Below are 22470 nucleotides of genomic sequence, written 5' to 3'. Positions count from 1 at the left end.
GGACAGCAGTAATCTAATGACTGACCTTACTCTGAGTAAGGTAATAATGTGATCAAGGTGTTTACATGAGTCGCTTTTAGAATACTCCTGTCGTGTTCCCGTTTTACATGTTTTAGAACATAATTAGATTAACAGCCCGCGTCATTACGTCACCGTGCCACGCCGTCCGACGTCCCTCCAGAATTTCACGTATCAACATACGGTTTGTCTTCGTTATGGAACCGTATACAGTTTTGGGTGTGTTTATTACATTTTTTTACGGACGCTTTAAGGGCAGTTAATTATTTGTCAAGCTGTACGTGCTAATAGACGACTGCTTGAAGCCGTGGGCTGCGTCTCAAACCGCGTACTTACCGTCTATATAGTAGTCGAGATACATGTATTTTTCCCCGATACAGGCCTATAGTAGGCAAGTACGCGGTTTGGGACGTGGCCGAACTCTCTTGTTCGCCGTAAAACTGCCGTGTGTGATCGTGTCCTGTCGCAAAATGCGGTGAAAACTCACACGACGTTCATAATGTGATTAAGGTGTTTACATGTCTGTAATACACGTCCATAATGCGACTAAAACAGGAATACTCCACACGTCTTAATTCCATTAGTGCTTACTTCGAGTATGACTTTAATTAGATTAAGGTAATTAAAAATTGCTGTTTCCATGGTAGTTTCTTAATCAGAGTATGGTCTTAATCGGATTAAGAGTGGATTATTGTTGTCCATGTAAACGCACTGAAGTATAAAATGTTATATAAGTGTTAAATAAGTTTAATGTAATGTTATTTTGATAACTTTATTTCAGACTCTGTATTATGTATTATTTTTTTTTAAATAATAATTTTAGGATTTTTTAATACTTTGTAGTAATCATCGTTTTCCCAGCATCACATAGAGTTAAATCTTAACTATCCCAAAAGTCAGCTCTGTTGCACACGGATGTTGGATTCTGTTTATTTTTCTCTCAAAAACTGTTGGTGCACATGAACGATATTTTAAAAATCTGCCAATGAGAGAACTGTTGCCCAACCCGGTTGGATGGAGGACGGTGAAGAATACACATCCCAAAAAAAAAAAAACATCCAATGATTCACAATCGCAGTTTGACTTTCGTGGTTGTCGACTTTCAAGATCAGCTGTTCAACGACAAATCTACAAGAGTGACCTGTTTTGGGAGATGGAGAAGAAGGGAAAAAAGCCGTTCCTGAGAGCTTCTGAATTTCATCAAGCCTCAGAGGAACTACACGTGAACCACGTTGTGTGATCAAACCAAACTTCTGACAAATACACTATAATGGCCAACAAGTATGTGGACACCTGAGCATCACACCCACATGTGGTTCTTCCCCAAACCGTTGCCGTAAATTTAGAAGCACATGATTGTTTAGAATGTCTTTGCATGCTGTAGAATTACAATGCATGTATAACGATGCGAGCTCCATGAAGACATGGCGTGTGAAGGTTGGAAGAAGGTCGAAGAACTCGAGTGTCCAATGCAGAGCCCTGACCTCAACACTGAACACCTTTGGGATGAACTGGAACTGGAGCCTCTTCAACCGACATCAGTACCTGACCTCACTAATGCTTTTGTAGCTGAATGAACACAAATCCCCACAGCCACGCCCCAAAATCTAGTGGAAAGCCTTCCCAGAAGAGTGGAGAAGATCCCACAAACCCATTAGTAAAATATAATGGTGGTGGATTTGTTCGATATATTGCGCTGATGGTTCAGGAGGCCTTGTGAAGATCGAACATTTGATAGAGCATTTTATTCTATTTAACACTGGGATATTTCAGTCGTAAACACTGGTTGCATCTGCCAAGAGGTTACGTAAATGTACCAACAATCTTAACAACCTCAAATATATTACACCCAAGGGTCTGAGATGTCTCCAAAATTGTTGGGGCTTACAGAAAGATGCTTAGTCCTGTTTATCTTTGCTTGTGTGGTATCTTTAAAAAAAAAAAAAATCCCCTCCAGAATTAAATAAATAAATAAAAGGTGTTAAAATTAAACTATACAGCATTCATACATTTTTAAGTATGGCTCGATGCGGGTATTTTTCCCCCCGTATATCTGAATGAAAGTTGCAATAATTCCACTCTACTGTGTAGTTTTATTTGTATTTATTTTTATTTTCTACGTTTTTACGCTTTTATCATGAAAACCTTCTGTGCTTTCATATGCCTCAGCTTCCCTAGTCACTGGCCGTCAACGAGGCCGGATCTCGAATTGTCCTGTGTTTTAAATCTAGTGCACTCTGTAGGGCGTGCGCGCCTATTCCTTGGCACTCTAAGTAGGGTGCCTACGGAGTGAACATTGCGCTATTTGGCGACGCCCTCTGTTTGGCTCTAGAGCTAGTCAGGTTTAGTTAGCTGCAGTTCTTCGGTTAGGATTTCGAGCTAGAGCAGATGTAGATATTAACTAGAATATTAAAACTAATAAACGGTAAATTAGTGTACGGACCGGCTCGACGAGATGTTATGATAGTTTTCTAGAGGATGTCAGCGATTTAAAATGTTCAAAATATCTATTTTTACCGTTAGCTAGCTAGCTCACTTAGCTAATAAACCGGTTAGTCATATGAGCTGACTAGTTGACTCCATATGAGCTGACTAGCTCCTGTTGTTTTATAGATAATTATTATTTATAATCTGTTTATCTTTCTTTCTGAGGGTTTTTTTTTTCTTTCTAGCAAACTATATACACTTTCTGGATAATCCTGCGGGGTTTGTTTGTTTGTTTGTTTGTTTGTTTGTTTTGCAGTTAGTTTTTGCTTCGAGTTTGCTATAGAAGAACCATACACAATATATAACATATATATAATAAATATAATAAATATATAATAGTAAGCAGTAATTAGCATTAGTGTAGTTATTTAGTTTGTTTTTCTCATCATCATGGCTGCAGAACTTCAAGCCAAATACACCAAACTGGCTCAGGAGTACTCAAAGGTAATAAATAATAATAATAATAATAATAATAATAATAATAATAATAATAATAATAATGTTATCATTAAGGCTCTGTTATTATGTGGTGGTCTAATGGTTTGACATTGTGACACCAAAACTGAGATTATTATCATTGGTAATGACTTGAAATATAAAATTGTACGTTTAGTTACACCTCTATCACCTGTTACGTTAGAAATGACCCTTAAAACCATTTATTTTCCTTTTTTTAAAGAGTTAAAAAAAAAGGAAAGAATTTCAGAGTAATACAGATTCAACATCCTGATCGTTTAAATCCACCGTCCTTTAAAAAAATAAAGAAATAAATAACTTTATTTTTTTCACCAATTCAGCCTCCGTAATCAAGGTTCTCGTCTTGTTTTGTTAAAATTTTATTTATTTAAAAAAAAAAAAAAATTTTCCAAATGTGTAATTAATAAACAGGACATGCATATGATGTACAGAGTCATTAAAAATAATTTATGATGTGCTTTAGCAGGGGTGTGTGTGTGTGTGTGTGTGTGTGTGTGTGTGTGTGTGTTGGTCTGGAGAATTCTGGAAAAGCACAGACGTTAAAACGAGCCGTGAAAGATTTTTGCTGAAAACATTCACAACGTTTTTGTGACAATTTTTTGTCAAGTTGTTGTTGTTGTTGTTGTTGTTGTTTTCTTTTCTAGTATTTTCTGCATTAATGTAACCTGACTAAAGCTTGTCACTATTCATTTATTCCCCTTTATTTAAAAAAAAAAAAAAAAAAAATCTGGAAAATGTTCTGACTTATGATTGAAGATTGAAAGTTTTTAGGTTTTTTTTTTGTTGTTTTTTTTTTTTAGTATAGAAAGTGCAAAAAAGTTCCGACTGAAAGCTCAAACGCATCATCCCGAGTGTCGTCTCTGTCCTGTGCAGTTAATGGGTAAACCCGAGCGGCCCGTCACGTGGCAGAAACGTTTAGTCTGCAGATTTCCTTAGTGGTGGTTGTTATTGCTCTGACTTCTGCTTCCTTCCTGTACGCTATCATCACGCATCATAGCAGGATTTGGTCTTTCTCATCGTCAGATCTTTTTTTTCTTCTTCCTTTTTAAACAGCTCCGAGCACAGAATCAGGTCCTGAAGAAGGCGGTGGTGGACGAGCAAGCCAGTTCTAACTCGCTGAAGGTATTTCGTCGTGAAGAAAGTGTGTGTGTTAATGATTAAGCATTCAGTATCATGTGCAAATCCGGCGCTTTAAGCACGTTCACACGTTTGCTCAGAGAACGGTCTTGTATCCGAGACGACTCGACCGTTTGAACTCGAAACGTTTATATCGCTTGCAGAGATCCTTAACCGCGATCCTCCAAGTCGGAAGACCAAACGTGAGATGTTGCTTGACATCACGATTGGAAGTTTGTCAACAACTGACCTCCTGGAAGCCCCGCCCCCTTTTCCCGGCAATCTTGCCGTATCGTGTCTCGTTTCGCTTGAACGACGCGCTCTCGCTTTGCCAGGGTAAACGGAGAAAATCTTTCAATGTACGTTTGACTCAGCGACTATAACGAACACCAGTTAACAAGATTTATTAGGAATGCCGCTGCAAAATTTGGAAAAGTTTAATTTTTTTGCATACATGCCCCGCCTCTTTCCTCTTTCACCATTAAATCATTACTTTTCACTGCTACTAGGTTTACATTTCTCAAGTCTCACAGCACACTGGGATAACTTCCTGTCCAAATAGAGTGAGCGCTGTTCTGGAGCAGTATCACTGCGAGTGGGAGGAGTATGCTCTCTGCCCCTCCTGTCAATCACAGCGACACTAGCCAGTCATCCGAGCTCACGTATGCGGAAGATGGCGGATAGCGCTTTCCTCCAAGTTCAAGAAGATTTGGTGTCTCGGACATGTCGGTCTTCCCGTGTCGGTATCTGTCCGGACTAAAAACATCGTAGCCTAGTCATTTTCAACCACCTGATTTGCATATTGAACATAATTGGCTCTTATATGTTATGATGCGATATATAAACGCCTGCCTGTCGTGTGCGTTAACTGCGTATTCAGGATTTAATCATCGCCAAAATGAGTTTTATTAAGTTCACGGAGTCTTGAGTAGCTTCCGTTAACCACGCCCGCCTTTTGACGTGGTTGTTCGTTGCAGGAAGAGGTGAAGCAGCGCGAACAGAGCCTGCGTAAAGCCGAGCAGGAGATGGACAGCCTGAGCTTCAGGAACCAGCAGCTGGCCAAAAGAGTGGAACTGCTGCAGGAGGAGCTGCAGGTCACCGAGGCCAAGAGTAAAAAGGGCAAGGTATATGTATAAGTATATTATATAAGCGAGGTAGCACTTACAGGAGAATCCTAATATCAGACTTCGGCTCTTCCCGTTCTTCCCAGACATCACTCAGTGGGTTTTCTCCTTCTTACGACACACGCGTTGTATTTCTAATCCAACAAACTCATAAATATGCTCCGACTAAGACGTGAGAGCGACACGGGCAGTAAACAAATAAACATCATTCGTTAGCTCTCGAGGTTCATTCGGAAACCTAGACATCGTTCTTTTTTTTTTTTTTAGAGCTTTGATTGAGCTTTTTGTTGTTTCGTCAGAATAAAGGAGATTCTCCGTCCCAGCCCAGTTACCAGACGCAGAGCGTGTTTGACGAGGACCTGCAGAAGAAGATTCAGGAGAACGAAAGGCTTCACATCCAGGTATACCCAAAAAAAAAAAAAAAAGAGAGAAGTGAGCTGGTTAGAAAGGTGAAGAAAACCAGGAAGCAATGGGAACGCGTCGAGCGAACGTGCCGGTCCGAAAACGTAGCGTAAAACACGACGGAGCGGCCGAGGGGAAAAAACGCGCCGTGCGTAAGGATGAACATGTAGAGCAAACGTTCTGAATAATAAATACAAAATGAATTCATTTTTCGAGGTCTATCTATCGATCAGAAAAAGACCCCGAATGAAGTTCGGAGCTGTGTTTTAAGAAACCAGAACGCCCGTTCTTTAATTCAGTTATTATATTAATTGACCAGATGTTTACTTTTTGCTGTAATTGTAGTGGAGCCTTGTACAAGGGTGCGACAGTGGCCTTATTGCAGTCACGGGATTTGGTCCCACAGCCTTTAACTGCTGAGCTGCTACAGCTGGAATCAGTTGGGAAAATGGAGGACGGTAAACTGAGATTAGACGTGCGTAGCTGAGCCGCACTTGTTGCCGCTCTTTCAGTTCTACGAGGCGGACGAGCAGCACCGTCAGCAGGAGGCTCGGCTCCGAGTGAGACTGGAGCAGCTGGAGAAAGATGCAGAGCAGCACCAGGCCGTGGTGGACGGTCTCGCCTCCAAATACATGGACACCATCGAGAAACTACAGAGCGACAAGGCTCGCCTAGAGGTACAGCAAGGCGATCCAACTGGATTTAACCCTCTACTGCATGAATTATTATATTTACGTTTTTTTAAAAACAGCACTTCCTGGTCGTGTGACATGCCATTTAAAGCCCCCTATTGTCAGTTACATCATAAAATAGTAGTTTTGTATTATTGCCTCCTGAAAAATTTAGAGCTAAATTGATTGTTGCCGTATGGCAACGCGATGAAGTAAAGGGTTACACATGCAATACCGGTTCTCATATCGTGTCGTACTTGTTTGCGTTCTGCGTCTTGTAGGTTATGGTTCAGACACTGGAGAGAGAGACCAAGGAGTGCCGACTCAGGACCGAGGAATGGTACGGAATGAATATATATATATATATATATAATGATTATATCAGTAAAACAAAGCATGTTAGTAGACGTTTGTAGTTCATTTTGAACCAGTTATCTACAGGGTGTCCCAAAAGTCTCCATACATAGGGGAAATTAACACTTTTTAGTAATTTTTTAAATTTACAAAACATCCTCTACACGACTGCCATTTCTTTGCAAGTCGCCTCTCCCAGCTTTGGCTCCCAAAGATTGAAGAATGATTTCAATACATTATTCTTTTTTCAGAGGCGTTCTTAAAGGCTATCTGAATATATATATATAAAATAAACTAAGTATACATTTTGTTAAAAAGTGATCATTTCCCCCCGTGTATGTAGACTTTTGGGTCACCCTGTTATTTCTTCATTTTTTTTTTCTTTTCTTTTCTTTGTTTTTTTTTTAAATACCCAGAAATTAGAAACAGTTGAATGAATTACAGGCAGATGTACGGGCTTTTAACGCGTATTTTTCCCCCTTCTGTATCTGTAGCCAGCAGCAGCTGAGGAAATATCAGACCGAGCTGAGCACTCAGCTAAAACACAACAGCAGTGTGATCCAGGAGAAAGTTCCCTTCAACGACACCAGTTAGTATCTTTCACTCGTTTCCTCCCGCCAGCGCTAAATGCATGAAGAAGTAAACCGAGATCTGATCCGACTCCGTGTGCGTTGCGTTTCTGTCGTCTTTGTTTCGAAATAAATCTGAAATGATGGAAATCGGTATATTTATTTCTTCGTTTCGAAACGACAAACGGAGGAATTCAGCGTACACGGAGCTACGGAATTTTGCCAATGAATATCTGCATATTTTTCACCTGCATTTTCTCCTTTCTGAAGAATACAGTGACTACAACAGCTTAAACGTTCCCCCGCACAACAGAAGACATCAGGTAAGAAAGCGGCATCGTCGTTATTAATTATTACACCACGGCGAGACCGAGTTCTCAAATCTGATTGGTCAGAATGCGCGAGTAACTTTTGTACAAAAGCACGGCTCGGACCGTAGTTCCGGCTGTCACACGGACGATAGGTTAATATAAACTAGCTCGTTCTAGTATGTTACGGTTTCTATAGCAACAACGAATTCACAGGGACTGACGTGCTATACCCTAATCACTACGCAGTCTACCGTCTAGCGTGTGAAACTTAGAAAGGTAGTATCGTCTCGAAAGGAACACTAACGGTTTTTTACTAAGCGAGAGTATAAGCCGCTTCCCGGTCGATGGCGAATGACGTCGAAAGCACGTAACGTGACGCCGCAAGCTTTAGCTTTAGCGTCAACAAAAACGAATTTCACCGTATCAAGATAAAACGGCGTTCATTTACTGACGTGTTTTTTAATTCTGAGCAAATTTGAGCCTGCGTCAGTGCACGGTAGCCCCGCCCCTCTTCCTCTACGAAAGCAAAGCTGCGACCGCTGAGTGCATCGAGTGTCCAACGATCCAAAAATAAACGTCCTAAATCAGACATTGTAATCGTTGGAAAATCGCTGTGGTTATACGAAAATAATGCACTAACTTACATGTATATTACCTATTGTGTGCAATCATTAAATTTATATTCTCTTCTCGTATTTTTTCTTCTTTTTTTTTTTTTTTTTACTGCGTTCAGCTGAAAGCTCGAGATGCAGCAGGACAAGCCGTGGGCTTCGTGCAGGATCTCGTCTCTGCTCTGCTCAACTTTCACTCGTACACAGAGCAGAGGGTTCACATTTACCCCCTGGACTCATCTATCGAACCCGTCTCACCTCTCAATCAGAAGGTACACACACACACATTGTCACTCCTTTATGTGCTTTTATGCCAGTCTACTGACTATGAAGACCGACACCAAGAGACTCAACACTCCTGATTTCTCTGTGTTCAGTTCTCTCAGTATCTGCATGAGAACGCCGCCTACGTGCGCCCCCTGGAGGACGCCATGCTGCAGCTGCATCAGAGCATCACGGAGGACACGGTTACAGTACTGGTACAGAGTGTTGACGCTTTACGTACAATCGTCATAAAGATTAGAAATGTCGACTAACATCATTTGACTGAGTCGAGGCTAGATACGTTACTGTCGTAAGCAGAAATAATAACGTTCACACTCTTATCGTATAGTTTAAGCAAATCCACACTGACGCTCCGTGTCGTGTTTTTCATGAGTGTAAAGGAGACGGTGGGGAAACTGCAGGACTTTTCCAGATCTTTCTCCACTTACACAAAGTTTCTGCAGAAGATCCTGCCTTATCAGCTAAAAAGGTAGATCTTTTAAATGGACTGATTATTATTATTATTATTATTATTATTATTAAATTTTAAAAAAAGGCTTTAAAATATCAAAACCTACAGTAAATGCACAAAAAATGTCAAACAAAAAAATTATTTATATATATAATATATATATATATATATATATATACACTCGCTTACAATCTTCTTTCTTCATGTACGTCTGTCTCTCTTTGTGTGTGTTTGTAGTTTGGAGGAAGAGTGTGACGTCCCTCTCTGCACAGCGTCCCTGAGCGCTAACAACCGTGAGTTACAGAGCGATATGAAGCGAGTGACCGCTGTGTTTGAGAAGCTGCAGAGCTACATCGGTCTCTTGGCCTTGCCTAGTGAGTTCAGCACACTGTGTTCATTTATATGGCACGACACACACCCGTGCTTATTAATCAGTGACGCGGGCGGTTGTCGTTCGCGGCAGGTGTGCGTTTGGACGCTGTGCCTCAGAGCAGCTCCAGCGCAGTCTTCACCCAGCTCGCTGCTTGTTTACACGGCCTGCAAGATGCCACCAAGGGTGAGACCTCCATTTACTCACTGTGCTGTTATATTTAGTTATATGCTCTCTCTGCTCTAAGACTAGCACGCTCTCTTTCTCTCGCTCTCTGTCTCTCATTACCGGGTTCTCAGAGCTGTTCAAGCATTACAGTCAGAAGGTGGCCCTTGAGCAAGAGCTGCCTAACATCACTCAGAAGCTGCGCACCACTAACGAGTGTTTACTCTCCTCCCTGGCCTCCCTCAGCAACATCACGAAGAAGGTGAGCCAGAAGGGGGCGCTAGGTTCGCTCCATTTAAAGACGGTTATTAGATACAGTGACGGTTTAGTCCAGAAGAACGTATCGGCCGATGCTCAGAGCTCTGATCCTGGTATTGTGTTCGCTTTATATTAAGGCTAAACCAGTACTGAAAACGAGTCTCTGTGTGAAAGGCTACGCTTACGGACCCGCAACCCGAGAGAAAATATTAACGCCTCTCTACGTTTTTTTCATTCCCTGCAGATCGCAACGTTCTTCAGCAACAATCTGGACTTTTTCATCTCCTCGGCCGGGTACGGGCCCAGAGGCGGAACCGGAAGCCTGAACCCTCAGCAGGCACACAGCATGCTCAGTAACAAAAAGCACGCATCCGACTACATGCTGGCGCTCAGGAGGGTCAGTGGGGGTCACTTGCTGCTGTTCAGTTCCTTGTCTCAGTGAAATAATACCATATTAAAGCGCACCTGTTATGGTTTTTCAAATATTACCTTTCACGTCGCGTGTTATAGAGCAGTTTGTGAACGTAAAAACGTCCGCACAGTTTCAAAAATCAAAGCGCACGACAAACGGGGTTATTGACTCGGAAAAGAAGGAACCGATTCTGAACATCTGAAACGACTCGTCAGTGATTCATCTTACTTCCTGTACAAACCTACGTAATCTGGTAACAAAAAGCCCCGCCTCTGGTTTTCATCGGCTGCTCGCGAACAGACTGAGCTGAAACTCGTTACGGTAGTGGGCGTTTCCTTTTCGGCACACGCTGACAGAGGTAGACCAATCACAACAGACTGGGACATCTGACCAATCAGAGCAGAGCATGCTCTCTGAAAGGAGGAGTTTAGAACGAATCGTTTAGAACGGATCGTTGAACGAGTCGTTTGTGACACTGGGGGGAAAAAAGGTGATGCTGCAGTTTAAATTATGAGCACGTTAAAGTGTTGTTGACCTCGGATGTGTGTAAATCTATCGTATAAGAGCTTTAAAACAAAATTAGGCAGAAAACCATAATAGGTGCGCTTTAATAGAACTAGAAACTGAACGTCAAACCTTCCTTCCTTCCTTCAGCTCATTCAGGTTTTAACTCGAGTTTAAAGTTAAAGTTTAACACAGCTACCTCTGGTATTCAGGCGCCTCCTGAGTCTGTTCCGTACACCGAGGCTCTGTCTAACAGGCGCATCCTCACCAGCTCCACGGAGAGCAGAGAGGGCCTCATGCAGCAGGTACTTCCTACCTTTTTTATTTATTTATTTATTTTTACTGCAGAAGGTATACTGCAGAAATCAGATTTAACACACACACACACACACACAGTGGTACACCTGAGACTGTTTGTCCTGCAGGTGCAGCAGAGTCAGGAGAAAATCGCTCGTCTGGAGCAGGAGAAGGAGCACTGGCTGCTGGAGGCTCAGCTGGGCCGAGTACGACTGGAGAAGGAGAATCAACGCATAGCTGAACTGGAGGCCAGACTCTCCTCAGCCCTCGGAGACGGCATCGCCGCACCCGCACACACCGACCCGGTCTCTACAGGACCAGCTGAGCCAGATAAAGACGAGAATACGGGTCGAGACGCATCTCAAAGCAGCAGTCTGGTCCGTCTGAACTGAACGAAAATGTTTAACCAGAAAATCTCTGTTTTTATTATTGTTGCAGTTGAGTGTGCTCTGGGAATCATTTTATTTTCTCCATCACTAGGTTGGAATGCTCACCACAACCCCGACCAATGAGAGCGTAAGTAGTACGAGCCGCGTCGCATAATTCCTTCATAATTCATTGCAGTTTATTACCATGGTCTTTTTTTTTTTTTTTTTTTACCTTTTTTAAATCCCTTTATCTTTTTCAACATGTTTTTACATATAAGGTTCCTCCAGGGGAATTAATATTATGTAGTATTGAGCATTTCGACTGGCAATATCATTACATCATAAGATACTAGTGAATTCTGAGACCTTGTTGATCAAGCAGTTCTCATCCAAATAGAAATGTGTATCATTTCATATTCCCAGTGGTAATGACATCACTGTGTCCTACAGGTTGGAGACGAAGAGTCTCGGGAACACCTGATCAAAACCCATTACATGGCGCGAGTGGCCGAGCTCACCTCACAGCTGCAGATGTCCGACAGCAAGGCCGTGCACTTTCACGCAGAGGTAAGCGCCGTCGTTTTCACGCCGTTTTAACTCTCTTGAGAGCGCGATAATAATGACGTCATCATCATCATCTACGTCAGATAACCACTAATAATGTTCAGGTGTTTCAGTTCATGACCGCCCATACCACAGTTCCTTTATCTCATGTTGTTTCCATGTGAAAATAGTAGTTTTAGTATTACTGCCTATGAAAGAATCTGAGATAATTAATTGTTGCCAAATGGCAACACCATTCAGTAAAGGGTTAACAATTTAAGCTCGTATGTTTTGCGTTCCCCTCTAGTGCCGAGCGCTGGCGAAACGTCTGGCTATCGCAGAGAAATCTCGAGAGACTCTCACAGAGGGGATGAAGCAAGCCAATCAGAACATCACGTCCCTGCAGGTAAGAACGCACAGTAACGCTTAGCCACACGGCAGAGAAAGCCATAGATATTTTTTTTTAAAAAAAAAAACAACCAACCAAAGTAGGCTTTACACACAGAAGGTTTGTTTTATTTATTTATTTATTTATTTTTTACAATAAAATGTCAAGCATGTAATAAATACAATAAATTATAAATATAACTAAATCAATCCTGACAAAAGAAGAAAAAAAAACAGTCAAGTCTGGTTATATGTAGACCTTTCCACTTCCCAAAATTTATTTATTTTTTTTCTCAAATCCAATTCCAATCTTTGCCATTTGTTACCGGATCCGATATCCGATCCAACGTTTTTTTTTTTCCGGTGTCGTCTTTAACTCGGACTTTTCTTACTGTCGTCACCTGCTGAAAAATTATCAGCTGTCTTCAGTGATCGGTTCAGGATGTCAGGCATCTTGTCAGCGTTTCTTCTTGATTTTAGTGCTAAAAAAACTTTGTTGATTAATTGGAGCTAGCTGAGGAGCATTAACACACACACACACACACACACACACACACACACACACACTTACTCGGTTGTGCTTTGTTGGACAGGATGAACTGAGCACGACCAAGAGGAGCTACGAGGACCAGCTGAGTATGATGAGCGATCATCTCTGCAGCATGAACGAAACCCTGAGCAAACAGCGCGAGGAGATCGACACGCTCAAACTGGGAAACAAGGTCAGCTCTTTAATGGCACCGTTCGCTACAGAAATACTAACACTGTATAATAACTCTGTTCTACTGAGTACACATCCAGCGGTGACTGTTTCCTCGTGTCGCACAAAATCCTTAACCCAGATTATCCAAAAATGACCTGGAAGCACTTTTCTGTAACCTTAAATGTCACCGAACGTGTCTCGCTACCAGTTTAGCAGCACTGAGGTACAGAACAGATACAGGACAAGTTGTGTGATCATTTAGGGAGTGTGTATTGCTTCCCCTGGCTACTGCTGTTGGATAATAGACTTTGCTGAGTGGATAAGTAAATAAATAGATAGATATTCTATATTCGATATTATTATTCATATTAACATGGTATAATATTATATATTTAATAGTACATCAAATAAACAAACACTTGAAATCTACTAAATATCCTAAAGTTACTCATTTTAAATACAGAATTATAGAATTCGTGTCGTTTGTTTGTTTACCGGAAGCGCACATTTTTACTCTCCGTTCTTCACTAATTCCCACGTGGACGTAAATGTAGAAAGGTTTAGTTCAAGATGTTGGCATTTAAACTGCTCTGAGGATCACGTGTCCGCTATCTGCAGCAGAGCCTTATGGGTAGAAATAGATGCTCAATATTGCTTTATTGGGAATGTTGAAATATCAATAAAGTGTTGTTTTTTTTGTTGTTGTGTGTTTTTTGTTTGTTTGTTTGTTTGTTTGTTTGTTTTTGGCATGGACCTTTTTAGGGAAACTCCAAGAAGAACAAGGGCCGGTAGTTTGGTTCGGAGTTGTTCAGCATCAGTGTGAAGGAAGGAGGATGTGTTGGGACCAGGCAGATTTCTCTTATACACACACACACACACACACACACACACACACACACACACACACACACAAACGAAAGAGAGACATGGAAACATGACGTCCTGCTCTGCTCAAACATAACTGACCAATCATGACTTGGCTTCATTCGTGTGTGTGTTTGTTTGTTTATTTTTCACAACAGCTTGTGTGAGTGGTTAAAACTGACATTTCAGCACCTTTATCTTCTGCTATTTTGCCATTTTTCCATGCAGAAAGATTGTTAGTGATTTTTTTTATTTTATTTTACAAACTAAAACAAAGGCCCAAAGAGTGCAGCCCAGCTGAACGAGCGTGTGTACTGATCATACTGCAACTGTAATTTTGTCTGCACACACACACACACACACACACACACACACACGCGCACGCACAATTCCTGACATTTCATCTTCACCAGTTCCTTATCATAAGTATCAAATTTTCCTACTTCCTGTTTGAAGATTAGTTTCCATAGTTACCGAGACCTATAAAACGCGTCCTTCTATCCTTAAAGTTTTACTCTTCCGGTATAGGAAATAACATTAAAGGTGCGGTCAGTGATTTTTTTTATTTTTATTTATTTATTTTTTTAAAGATGAAGTCAGCCCTTTTTTGTAATATTTCTCAAAGCTCTGCTCACATTGCAGAGGCGTCTCCACTCTCCCTACAGTCATGCTTCTTGTTTCTTCTTTGTGTCCGAGTCGTTGATATTCTGATGACACGAAATACCGAAATAGCTTATTACACCTTTAATGGTTTTGAAACGGGTTAGTCTGTACTGTTTTTGATAAACCACTCAAGGCTAAACGTGATTCTCCTAACACGTCAGTTTTTAAAAATATTCAAGCCTTTTCCATAACCGAATAATGTAACCCTTGCTCTGCGTTATACGGCGTTTATAAGAAGGTCGAGCGGACGACGTACAGACATCTGGAACGTTGTTGTACAGTTACGATCGAGTGAATACGATTTTTCTTCCACTAATCGCTAACGTATACGTGGCGATATTCTCGTGACGTGAAATCCGTTCATCAAACACACGCCGATGTACAAGTCCCCACTCTCTCGGTCCCCGTTATCAGGAGCGCGTTTATCCGGAATACCTGATGCTGATCGCTGTACTCGCGTAGCACACAGTGACTTCTACGGCTAGATCATTTCATTGTGTAGCTCTGCAAAATATCGTAACTATTTTACAACGATTAATACGTATCATGCAACCCGAGTGAGAGATCACACACACACACGCTTATACACGCTTATAAATCCAGTACAGGAGACTAGTCCGTACCTCAGTAGTACTTCAGCATGTAGCCGGAGGTTATAATCAGTGACGTAGAGAGCTGTTAAGATAGAAGCTCTCACTGTGATTAGGTGTGAATGATAAAATGTTATAAATATGCACTGGGCAGATTTTTCTGCGGGGGAAAAAAAAATTGGAAAACACAAAACGTTAATGTGAATATATGTTCAATTCATATCATGTCTTATGTTGGGTTGTTGTTTTTTTTTTTTGTTTTTTTTTCTTCTGCCACCAAACTTTTATACAACGGCTTTCTTTCAACCAGTGAAATCAGTGTTTACGCAAGATTTATGTACAGATAAATATCAGCTGAGAAAAAGACATTAGGCAAACCCGACACTCTGTTTTAACCATGTCTATCCATGATTAACAAATCCTGAACTTTTCTTTTTTTTTTTTTTTTTTTTTTTTTTAAACAAACGGTCGTGAATCACCGGTGATCCACGTAGTTGCTTCTCTTCAAGTTTACAATCGTGTATTGTTCGGAGCCAGACTCGAGCAAGAACTGCGAACGATTTGCCCATTTAATCTACACCACGCACTGATCGTATGCCAAAACCATGTAAATGAAACATGTGACATGAATAATAAAACTCGTGTATATGAACGGTACGGGGCGTTGTTTTCACTTCATATTATGGTGGTCGTTATATCCAAGTTCCACTCTTTAAATGAAGCTTTTATTTAGTATGACTTGTATTTACATCTCTAATAATAAAAAAATCGAAAAGGGAAAATTATGTTGGTGAGCCGACATCTCCAAACCAGCAGGTCTTGTGGGGTGTTCACGGTGTGTAGTGGTTATCCATCCATCTTCTATACCGCTTGTCCTTCCTTCAGGGTCACGGGGGAACCTGGAGTCTATCCCAGGGAGCATGGGGCACAAGGCGGGGTACACCCTAGACAGGGTGCCAGTCCATCACAGGGCACAATCACATACACACTCACACACCCATTCATACACTACGGACACTTTAGACACGCCAATCAGCCTACCATGCATGTCTTTGGACTGGGGGGAGGAACCTGGGGCCTATCCCAGGAAGCATCGGGCACAAGGCGGGGTACACCCTGGACAGGGTACGTGTATAACAAAAGCTGTAAAACACACTTAGCAGAATGACTTTAATGTGCACTCTTGATTCTTTTTTCAACCGAGTGCTTTGAGCTGATAATGTGGTGCCTGGAGTTCAACTCCACAACATGGTCAGGCACGAGTGGTTCACAGAGGCAGTTCAGGACAACATCCAGGTTAGAGAGCGAGGATGCAGTAGGCCTAATTAATATGAGCTAAGGCATGCGGTGATGGTCTAGATTGTGTGAATTGTACTGGATCAGTATTGAGTTCTGTAAGAGAGATTGATGTGATTGTATAAATTCTATCAAGAACAGGTAATTACATGAAAGAAAAAAGTGTCCAATAAGAAGATGCTTAATGTTTTCTATCCTGTTCTATCTTAATATGTTTTGTTTTGTGTTGCAGATTCCTCATGAAACCAAAGAATTCCTCTTGTAACTATTCCCTCACACACACACACACACACACAGTTCAAAGTCTGAATATTGACTTTGTTTCTGTGGAACATCCGGAGGTAATACATCTTAAACTTTAAGGGGTTAAACCCCTCTGCATGCTGCCACACACGTTTAATTAATCCCGTGTTAATGTAAGTAAATATAGTGAACAGTGTTGGTTGCAAATGAGCTTAATTTTCTTAAATCTATTATAAGAAACTCTTAGTTGTCGTAGTAGTCACGCTTCTCTACGTACTGTATCTGTTACAATGCTGTAGTTCCGCTGCTGACCGCCAGAGGGACAAATAACAAAAACCTGAAGGACATCCCTGCTGAAAACAAACAAACAAATCAGTAAACAACAGAAACAATCATAGACCTTATAATGGGAATTGTTTTGGTTTTAATGGAAGCTAATGTTTCCTGTGGGTCTCTACTGGTAATTTGTTGCCTTCTATTGGTGGCATGTTGTGTCTAGTGGATACCGTTAAGGACCAGTAATGTTAATGGTAATGGTTTTAATGCTTAGCTGATGATTTGTAATGGTATCTGTAGTGGAAACCAGACACTATGATATGATTTCAGTTCTCAAGGAAACGATTCGATATCGGATTTTACCGCAGAATCTGATACGATACGATTTAGTGTCCTCCGATCGATATGTGAACATCGGTTTAGAATCTAGGGTAGGCCTAGTGTTCATTTGTGAATGATGATAATGATGATCACCATGCTAATCTATTAAACCTGTTATCATTTTAAAAAGGTTTTTTTCTACATACCAGTTGTGGTTTTTTTCAATAATCAATTAGTGAAAATTAATCACTTGTTTACTATAATTGATTTACCATTCATTTTATTCATTGCCTTTTAAATCAATGCGTGAATCCAAATAGTCTGATCATTACACTCCTAGTCTAATCTGTAATGTATCAGAGGTGGCAAACCTTCAGCATAGTGAAGGTTATTTTCCGGCCCAGTCTATGTTCCTTTTATCCACATAATTGAATTGAAATATTTGAAAAAGTAGCAAGGTTCTGTTATTCCACTAGAGGGCGAAATAGAGCAATAAACTCCTAAACTTGATATGGATTTGTTCATTAGCAAGCGCAAACTTTGATGTAACCATGTCTCTCTCTAATTTAGGGCTTTCACAGCAACGTGGGGGTGAATACTTACGCAGTCACAATTTTTATTTGCAAATAATTTTGCAAATGAGATTTTATGGGTCATTTTGTGTGGCTTCATGGCATATAATACCAATTAAGTCCATTTCTATTCCATGTTGGAGCAATACCAAATGTGGAAAAAGTTCAAGGGGGTGAATAATTGTGCTATATGCTTAACAGCCACTTTATTAGGAACACCTGTACGCCTGATGGTTCATGCGATTATCCAGTCAGCCAGTCGTGTGGCAGCAGCAGCAGCAGCAGCACCACAGTGTATAACACAATGCAGATACAGGTCAGTAGGTGGACACGTGGTCTTCTGCTGTTGAAGCCTGTCTGTCTCAGGTGCATTCTGAGATGCTTTTCTTCTCACCATGATTGTAGAGTGGTTATTTGAGGTACCTTAGACTTCCTGTCAACTCAACTGGACCAAGTCTAACCATTCTCCGCTCTTCTTCATCACGTTTTCTGCCTGCAGACCAGCACCGCTCTGGATCAATACCAGAGACTGCTGTGTGTGAAAACACTAGGAGTGCAGCAGTTTCTGAAAGACTCAAACGTCCTTGTCTGGAACCAACAAGCAAGCATTGCGCCGATGCTACACGATTGGCGCACCACATTAATGTGCTGGTGTTCCTAATAAAGTGGCTGGTGAGTGTATTTTAAAATATGTGGGATGTGGTGGTGTTCTGGTAAAAGCCTTGCTAGTTTGAGTCTGGCCTGTCCTCAGGATTGATGAGTTGGGTGGCAGGTGGAGAGTAGTGACTGGAGAGCTGAATGGAGTAAGGGGAGCTGTGAACCTCCAGAACCCGCCACCTCAGGCCCCGCCCTCCAGAACCCGCCACCTCAGGCCCCGCCCTCCAGAACCCGCCACCTCAGGCCCCGCCCTCCAGAACCCGCCACCTCAGGCCCCGCCCTCCAGAACCCGCCACCTCAGGCCCCGCCCTCCAGAACCCGCCACCTCAGGCCCCGCCCTCCAGAACCCGCCACCTCTCCTCATGCTGGTTGTTCCTGAGCCTTCAACATTCATATTTTGGAGACCTGGCTGGGGTTTGAACCAGCAACCTCACAACCCAGAGGCTTTGCTCAACCACTTGAGCCACAGGATCTCTTGCTCATAAGTTGGTTTGTAGAACTTTTCACTTTTGTATACTTAATTCTGAGTTAAAAGCCAACGCAAAAGCAAAGACTTGATCCAGGGCTGTGTTGCATCAGACACCATGACACTAACCACTACACCAGTCCTGGGTAAGGTTAGCATTTGTTTATTGGATTTCGTAGTTAATTCTGAGTTAAACGCAAACACAAAGATCTGAACATGGTATGGGTTGTATCCGACACCATGGCACTAACCACTACACCAGTCCTCGGTAAGGTTAGCATTTGTTTATTGGATTTCGTAGTTAATTCTGAGTTAAAAGCAAACACAAAGATCTGAACCTGGTATGTGTTGTATCAGACACCATGACACTAAGCACTACACCAGTCCTCGGTAGGGTTAGCATTTGTTTATTGGATTTCGTAGTTAATTCTGAGTTAAAAGCAAAGTCAAAGATTTGAACCAGGTGTGTGTTGTATCAGACACCATGACACTAAGCACTACACCAGTCCTCGGTAGGGTTAGCATTTGTTTATTGGATTTCGTAGTTAATTCTGAGTTAAAAGCAAAGTCAAAGATTTGAACCAGGTGTGTGTTGTATCAGACAACCATGACACTAGCCACTACACCATCACTGTGTAATGCTAGCATTTGTTTATTGGACTGTTGTCCATACAATGAAATGTTTAATGTAGGAGAAGATGGTTGTTTTCTTTCACCACCTAATGGTAGAAGTTCAGCCAGGAAGAGTAATTGTAAGGGCACCACTGAGCAACACACACCAACACATTGACTGAGTGTTTTAATGCTGTGTACCTGTGCACTTTCTGGGAACGGTTCATAATGGGTTCCTCTATTCACCCAGAACAGAGGAGCTCCTTGAAGTGGCTTCCTGTTACTAAGAGGAACTGTGAGGAAATGATGAAACTGCTGGGAACTGAAAGGAAACAACCATCTCCTCTTCTGCTAAACGTTTCATTGTAGGTTCTATTTCACTCACACCATGTAAGACAAAAGGGCAACAAGCAACACCTGCAATGGGCCAGAGGTTAGCACCACGGTCCCCAATGCAGCAATTGCTTCTGCTTTAATTGAGAAGTATACAAAAGTGGAAAGTTCTATAACACAGGCAGCTAGAATGAGATCCTGTGGCTCAATTGGGTGAACATCACCGCTGGGTAGAGAAGTTGCTGGTTTGAACTCCAACCAGATCTCCAGAATATGAGTGTGGAACAAGGGTCACCAACCCTGTTCCTGGAGATCTACCTTCCTGAAGACTTTAGCTCCAGCCTTAATCATGCCCACCTGACCATCTAATCATTTCCCTACGAAGTTCTTGATCAGCTAAACCAGGTGTGTTAGATTTTGGTTGGAGATGAAACCTGCAGTAAGGTAGATCTCAAGGAAGAGGGTTGGTGACCACTGGTGTAGAAGGTTCAGGAATCAGTGACACAAGCAGTGTGGAAGATGCAGGATGGTTCCCCTGTAAGGGGTATAGAGCTTTTTTTTACAGGCATGCTGTAAAAAAATCAGTCAGACTTTCTTGGCATGTTCAAGCACCACCTATTCTCAGTCTCTCCATCCAACATCACTTGACTCTTCCCTTTTAGGAAACATGCCAGACTTGACCCAACAACCTCCAAGCTCAGCGGCACGGCTTTTACACCACAAAGCCACCAAGTTCCAGACAAACACACTGGTGTTTTATGGACCTTTGACTTTTAAAATGACAACCAAAGAAAGAAAAAAGGAAAGACACACCCACTAGCCACTTTATTAGGAACACTTGCTCATACCTGCTCCTTAATGCAGTGATCCACTCAGCCAGTCATGTGGCAGCAGCTTGATTCAAAACTCATACAGGTCTATTAATGACACGAAATTAATAATAATGAGTCTTTATTGGTCACCTATACATTATAGCACAGTGAAATTCTTTTCTTCACATACCCCAGCATGTTAGGAAGGTGGGATCAGAGCACCAGGTCAGCCATGATACAGCACCCCTGGAGATCTTGCTCAAGGGTCCAACAGTGGCAGCTTGGCTGCACCAGGGCTTGAACCCTCAACCTGTGGGACCGTGGGATGGTTCTTGGCACCAGACAAGAAGGTTTGATTCTTTCAGGCTTTTACCAGACAGCCACCATGTCACAACCTCACCAATAAAAGATAAAGACATATGCTCAGGAGGACGATGTTAATGAAGTGAGAGTCAAACTGTACGCTTGCAGAAGCAAAATAAAGAAGTTTACTGTGAAAATTAGTGTGGAAAAAATGTACCCATATATTTGTTTATAGCTAGAAGCGATGTTGTGGAGCACACCAAATATTTCTTAATGAAAAAAAAATTAAAATAAAGGAAAAAATAATTCCTGATTTAAAAAAAAAAAAATCCCACTGTGTGTTTTGTTCCCACCAGGTTTTCACTGTGGAGGAAATGATGCCTCACGTGCAGCACCTGAACGGAGCCGTGACCAAAAACCTCTTCCTAAAGGACAAGAAGAAGAAAAGCTTGTGGCTCGTCTCGGTGCGTCACAACCGGCAGGTCAACCTGAACGACCTGGCCAAGAAGCTGGGCGTGGGCAGCGGGAACCTGCCCTAAAACAGGATTTCGCTGTTGGACTCCGTGACGTCCCACTCCACCCGACTGGAATCGTGGAAGACGGCTGGACCGTGGACCGTCTGTTCATCCTGTGTTACTGGGACTACCTCAGATGTAAGTCCTGCATGAGAGCTGCATGTCCTGGGTGGAGTTTGCTGAAAACAGAAATGTCTCAGTTATGCACGACTCTGATATTAAACTTTAGTCCATTTCTCTCGTGTGATTTCAGCTCGAGCGGGCAGTCTTCTGGCCTGGAAAGACTCCCACAGAGGCCTCGTGTGAACTCTGATGGGAAACGCTACATGAGAAAGAGAGACCGAGATCAGAAAAATAATAACCTGATAAATAATAAAGTGTCAACTTGACCCAAAGCAGTCTTAAGAGTCTCTTCCTAAAAGAGTTGAATAAACACATAAGACATAAAGGTAACACATAAAGGTACTTCACAGACACAGGAGTAATTTATGTGAAAAAAACAACATGTGTGTGCATATGGAAGAAGGTGGCCTGGTCTGATGAATCAGGTTTTCTTTTGCGTCGTGTGGACGGCCGGGTGCGTGTTTGTGCGTCGCTTACCCGGGGGAGAGATGGCACCAGGATGCACTATGGGAAGAAGGTGAGCCGGCAGAGGCAGTGTGATGCTCTGGACAATGTTCTGCTGGGAAACCATGTGGATGTCCCTTTGACACGTACCCCCTACCTAAACATGGCTGCATAACAATGCCCCTGTGCACAAAGCGAGCTCCATGAAGACACGGTGTGTTAAGGTTGGAAGAAGGTGGAAGAACTGGAGTGTCCCACACAGAGCCCTGACCTCAACCCCACCAGACATCTTTGGCATGAACTGGAACTGGAGCCTCCTCGACATCCAAAACACAGCCTGTCAAATAAAATTTAAAAAATTTAACTTTTTTTTTTAATGCTTTTTTTCAGCTGAGCTTATTTGATTAACCAGCTTTGGGAGAAAAACGTAAATTAGTGCTTGTAAATGTTTAAAATAATGTCCTGATATCAGAGAAGTTCATTTCCCAGACTGAAAA

At 41.9% G+C, this 22470-nt stretch overlaps 1 protein-coding gene across 2 annotated transcripts; it reads left to right on the top strand.

Annotated features, from left to right (window-relative positions):
* The first annotated feature begins 896 nt into the window (after window positions 1-896).
* Window positions 897-21900, top strand: ppp1r21 (protein phosphatase 1, regulatory subunit 21). 2 transcript variants are annotated; one of them, XM_053619363.1, is made up of 29 exons: window positions 897-2949; window positions 4036-4104; window positions 5076-5222; window positions 5522-5623; window positions 6137-6301; window positions 6577-6635; window positions 7144-7238; window positions 7489-7541; window positions 8263-8412; window positions 8518-8619; window positions 8806-8894; window positions 9114-9250; window positions 9340-9432; window positions 9546-9673; window positions 9914-10066; window positions 10798-10890; window positions 11011-11259; window positions 11363-11398; window positions 11701-11817; window positions 12101-12199; window positions 12774-12902; window positions 13646-16296; window positions 16529-16557; window positions 17910-18024; window positions 18114-18380; window positions 20439-20691; window positions 20784-20938; window positions 21248-21544; window positions 21660-21899. In XM_053619363.1, exons 1-22 carry the CDS (start codon window positions 2896-2898, stop codon window positions 13673-13675), a joined length of 2349 nt encoding a protein of 782 aa, XP_053475338.1. In that variant the 5' UTR covers window positions 897-2895; the 3' UTR covers window positions 13676-16296; window positions 16529-16557; window positions 17910-18024; window positions 18114-18380; window positions 20439-20691; window positions 20784-20938; window positions 21248-21544; window positions 21660-21899. The 2 variants fall into 2 exon arrangements, with proteins under 2 accessions (XP_053475338.1, XP_053475339.1); XM_053619364.1 differs by lacking the exons at window positions 17910-18024; window positions 18114-18380; window positions 20439-20691; window positions 20784-20938 and having other exon boundaries at window positions 13646-16637; window positions 21660-21900.
* The last annotated feature ends 570 nt before the right edge of the window (window positions 21901-22470 follow it).

The sequence above is a fragment of the Ictalurus furcatus genome, chromosome 29, assembly GCF_023375685.1.
Source record: "Ictalurus furcatus strain D&B chromosome 29, Billie_1.0, whole genome shotgun sequence".
NCBI classification, from domain to species: Eukaryota; Metazoa; Chordata; class Actinopteri; order Siluriformes; family Ictaluridae; genus Ictalurus; species Ictalurus furcatus.
Note: the sequence above shows the minus strand (reverse complement) of the source record. Positions and strands in the feature narration are given on the sequence as shown.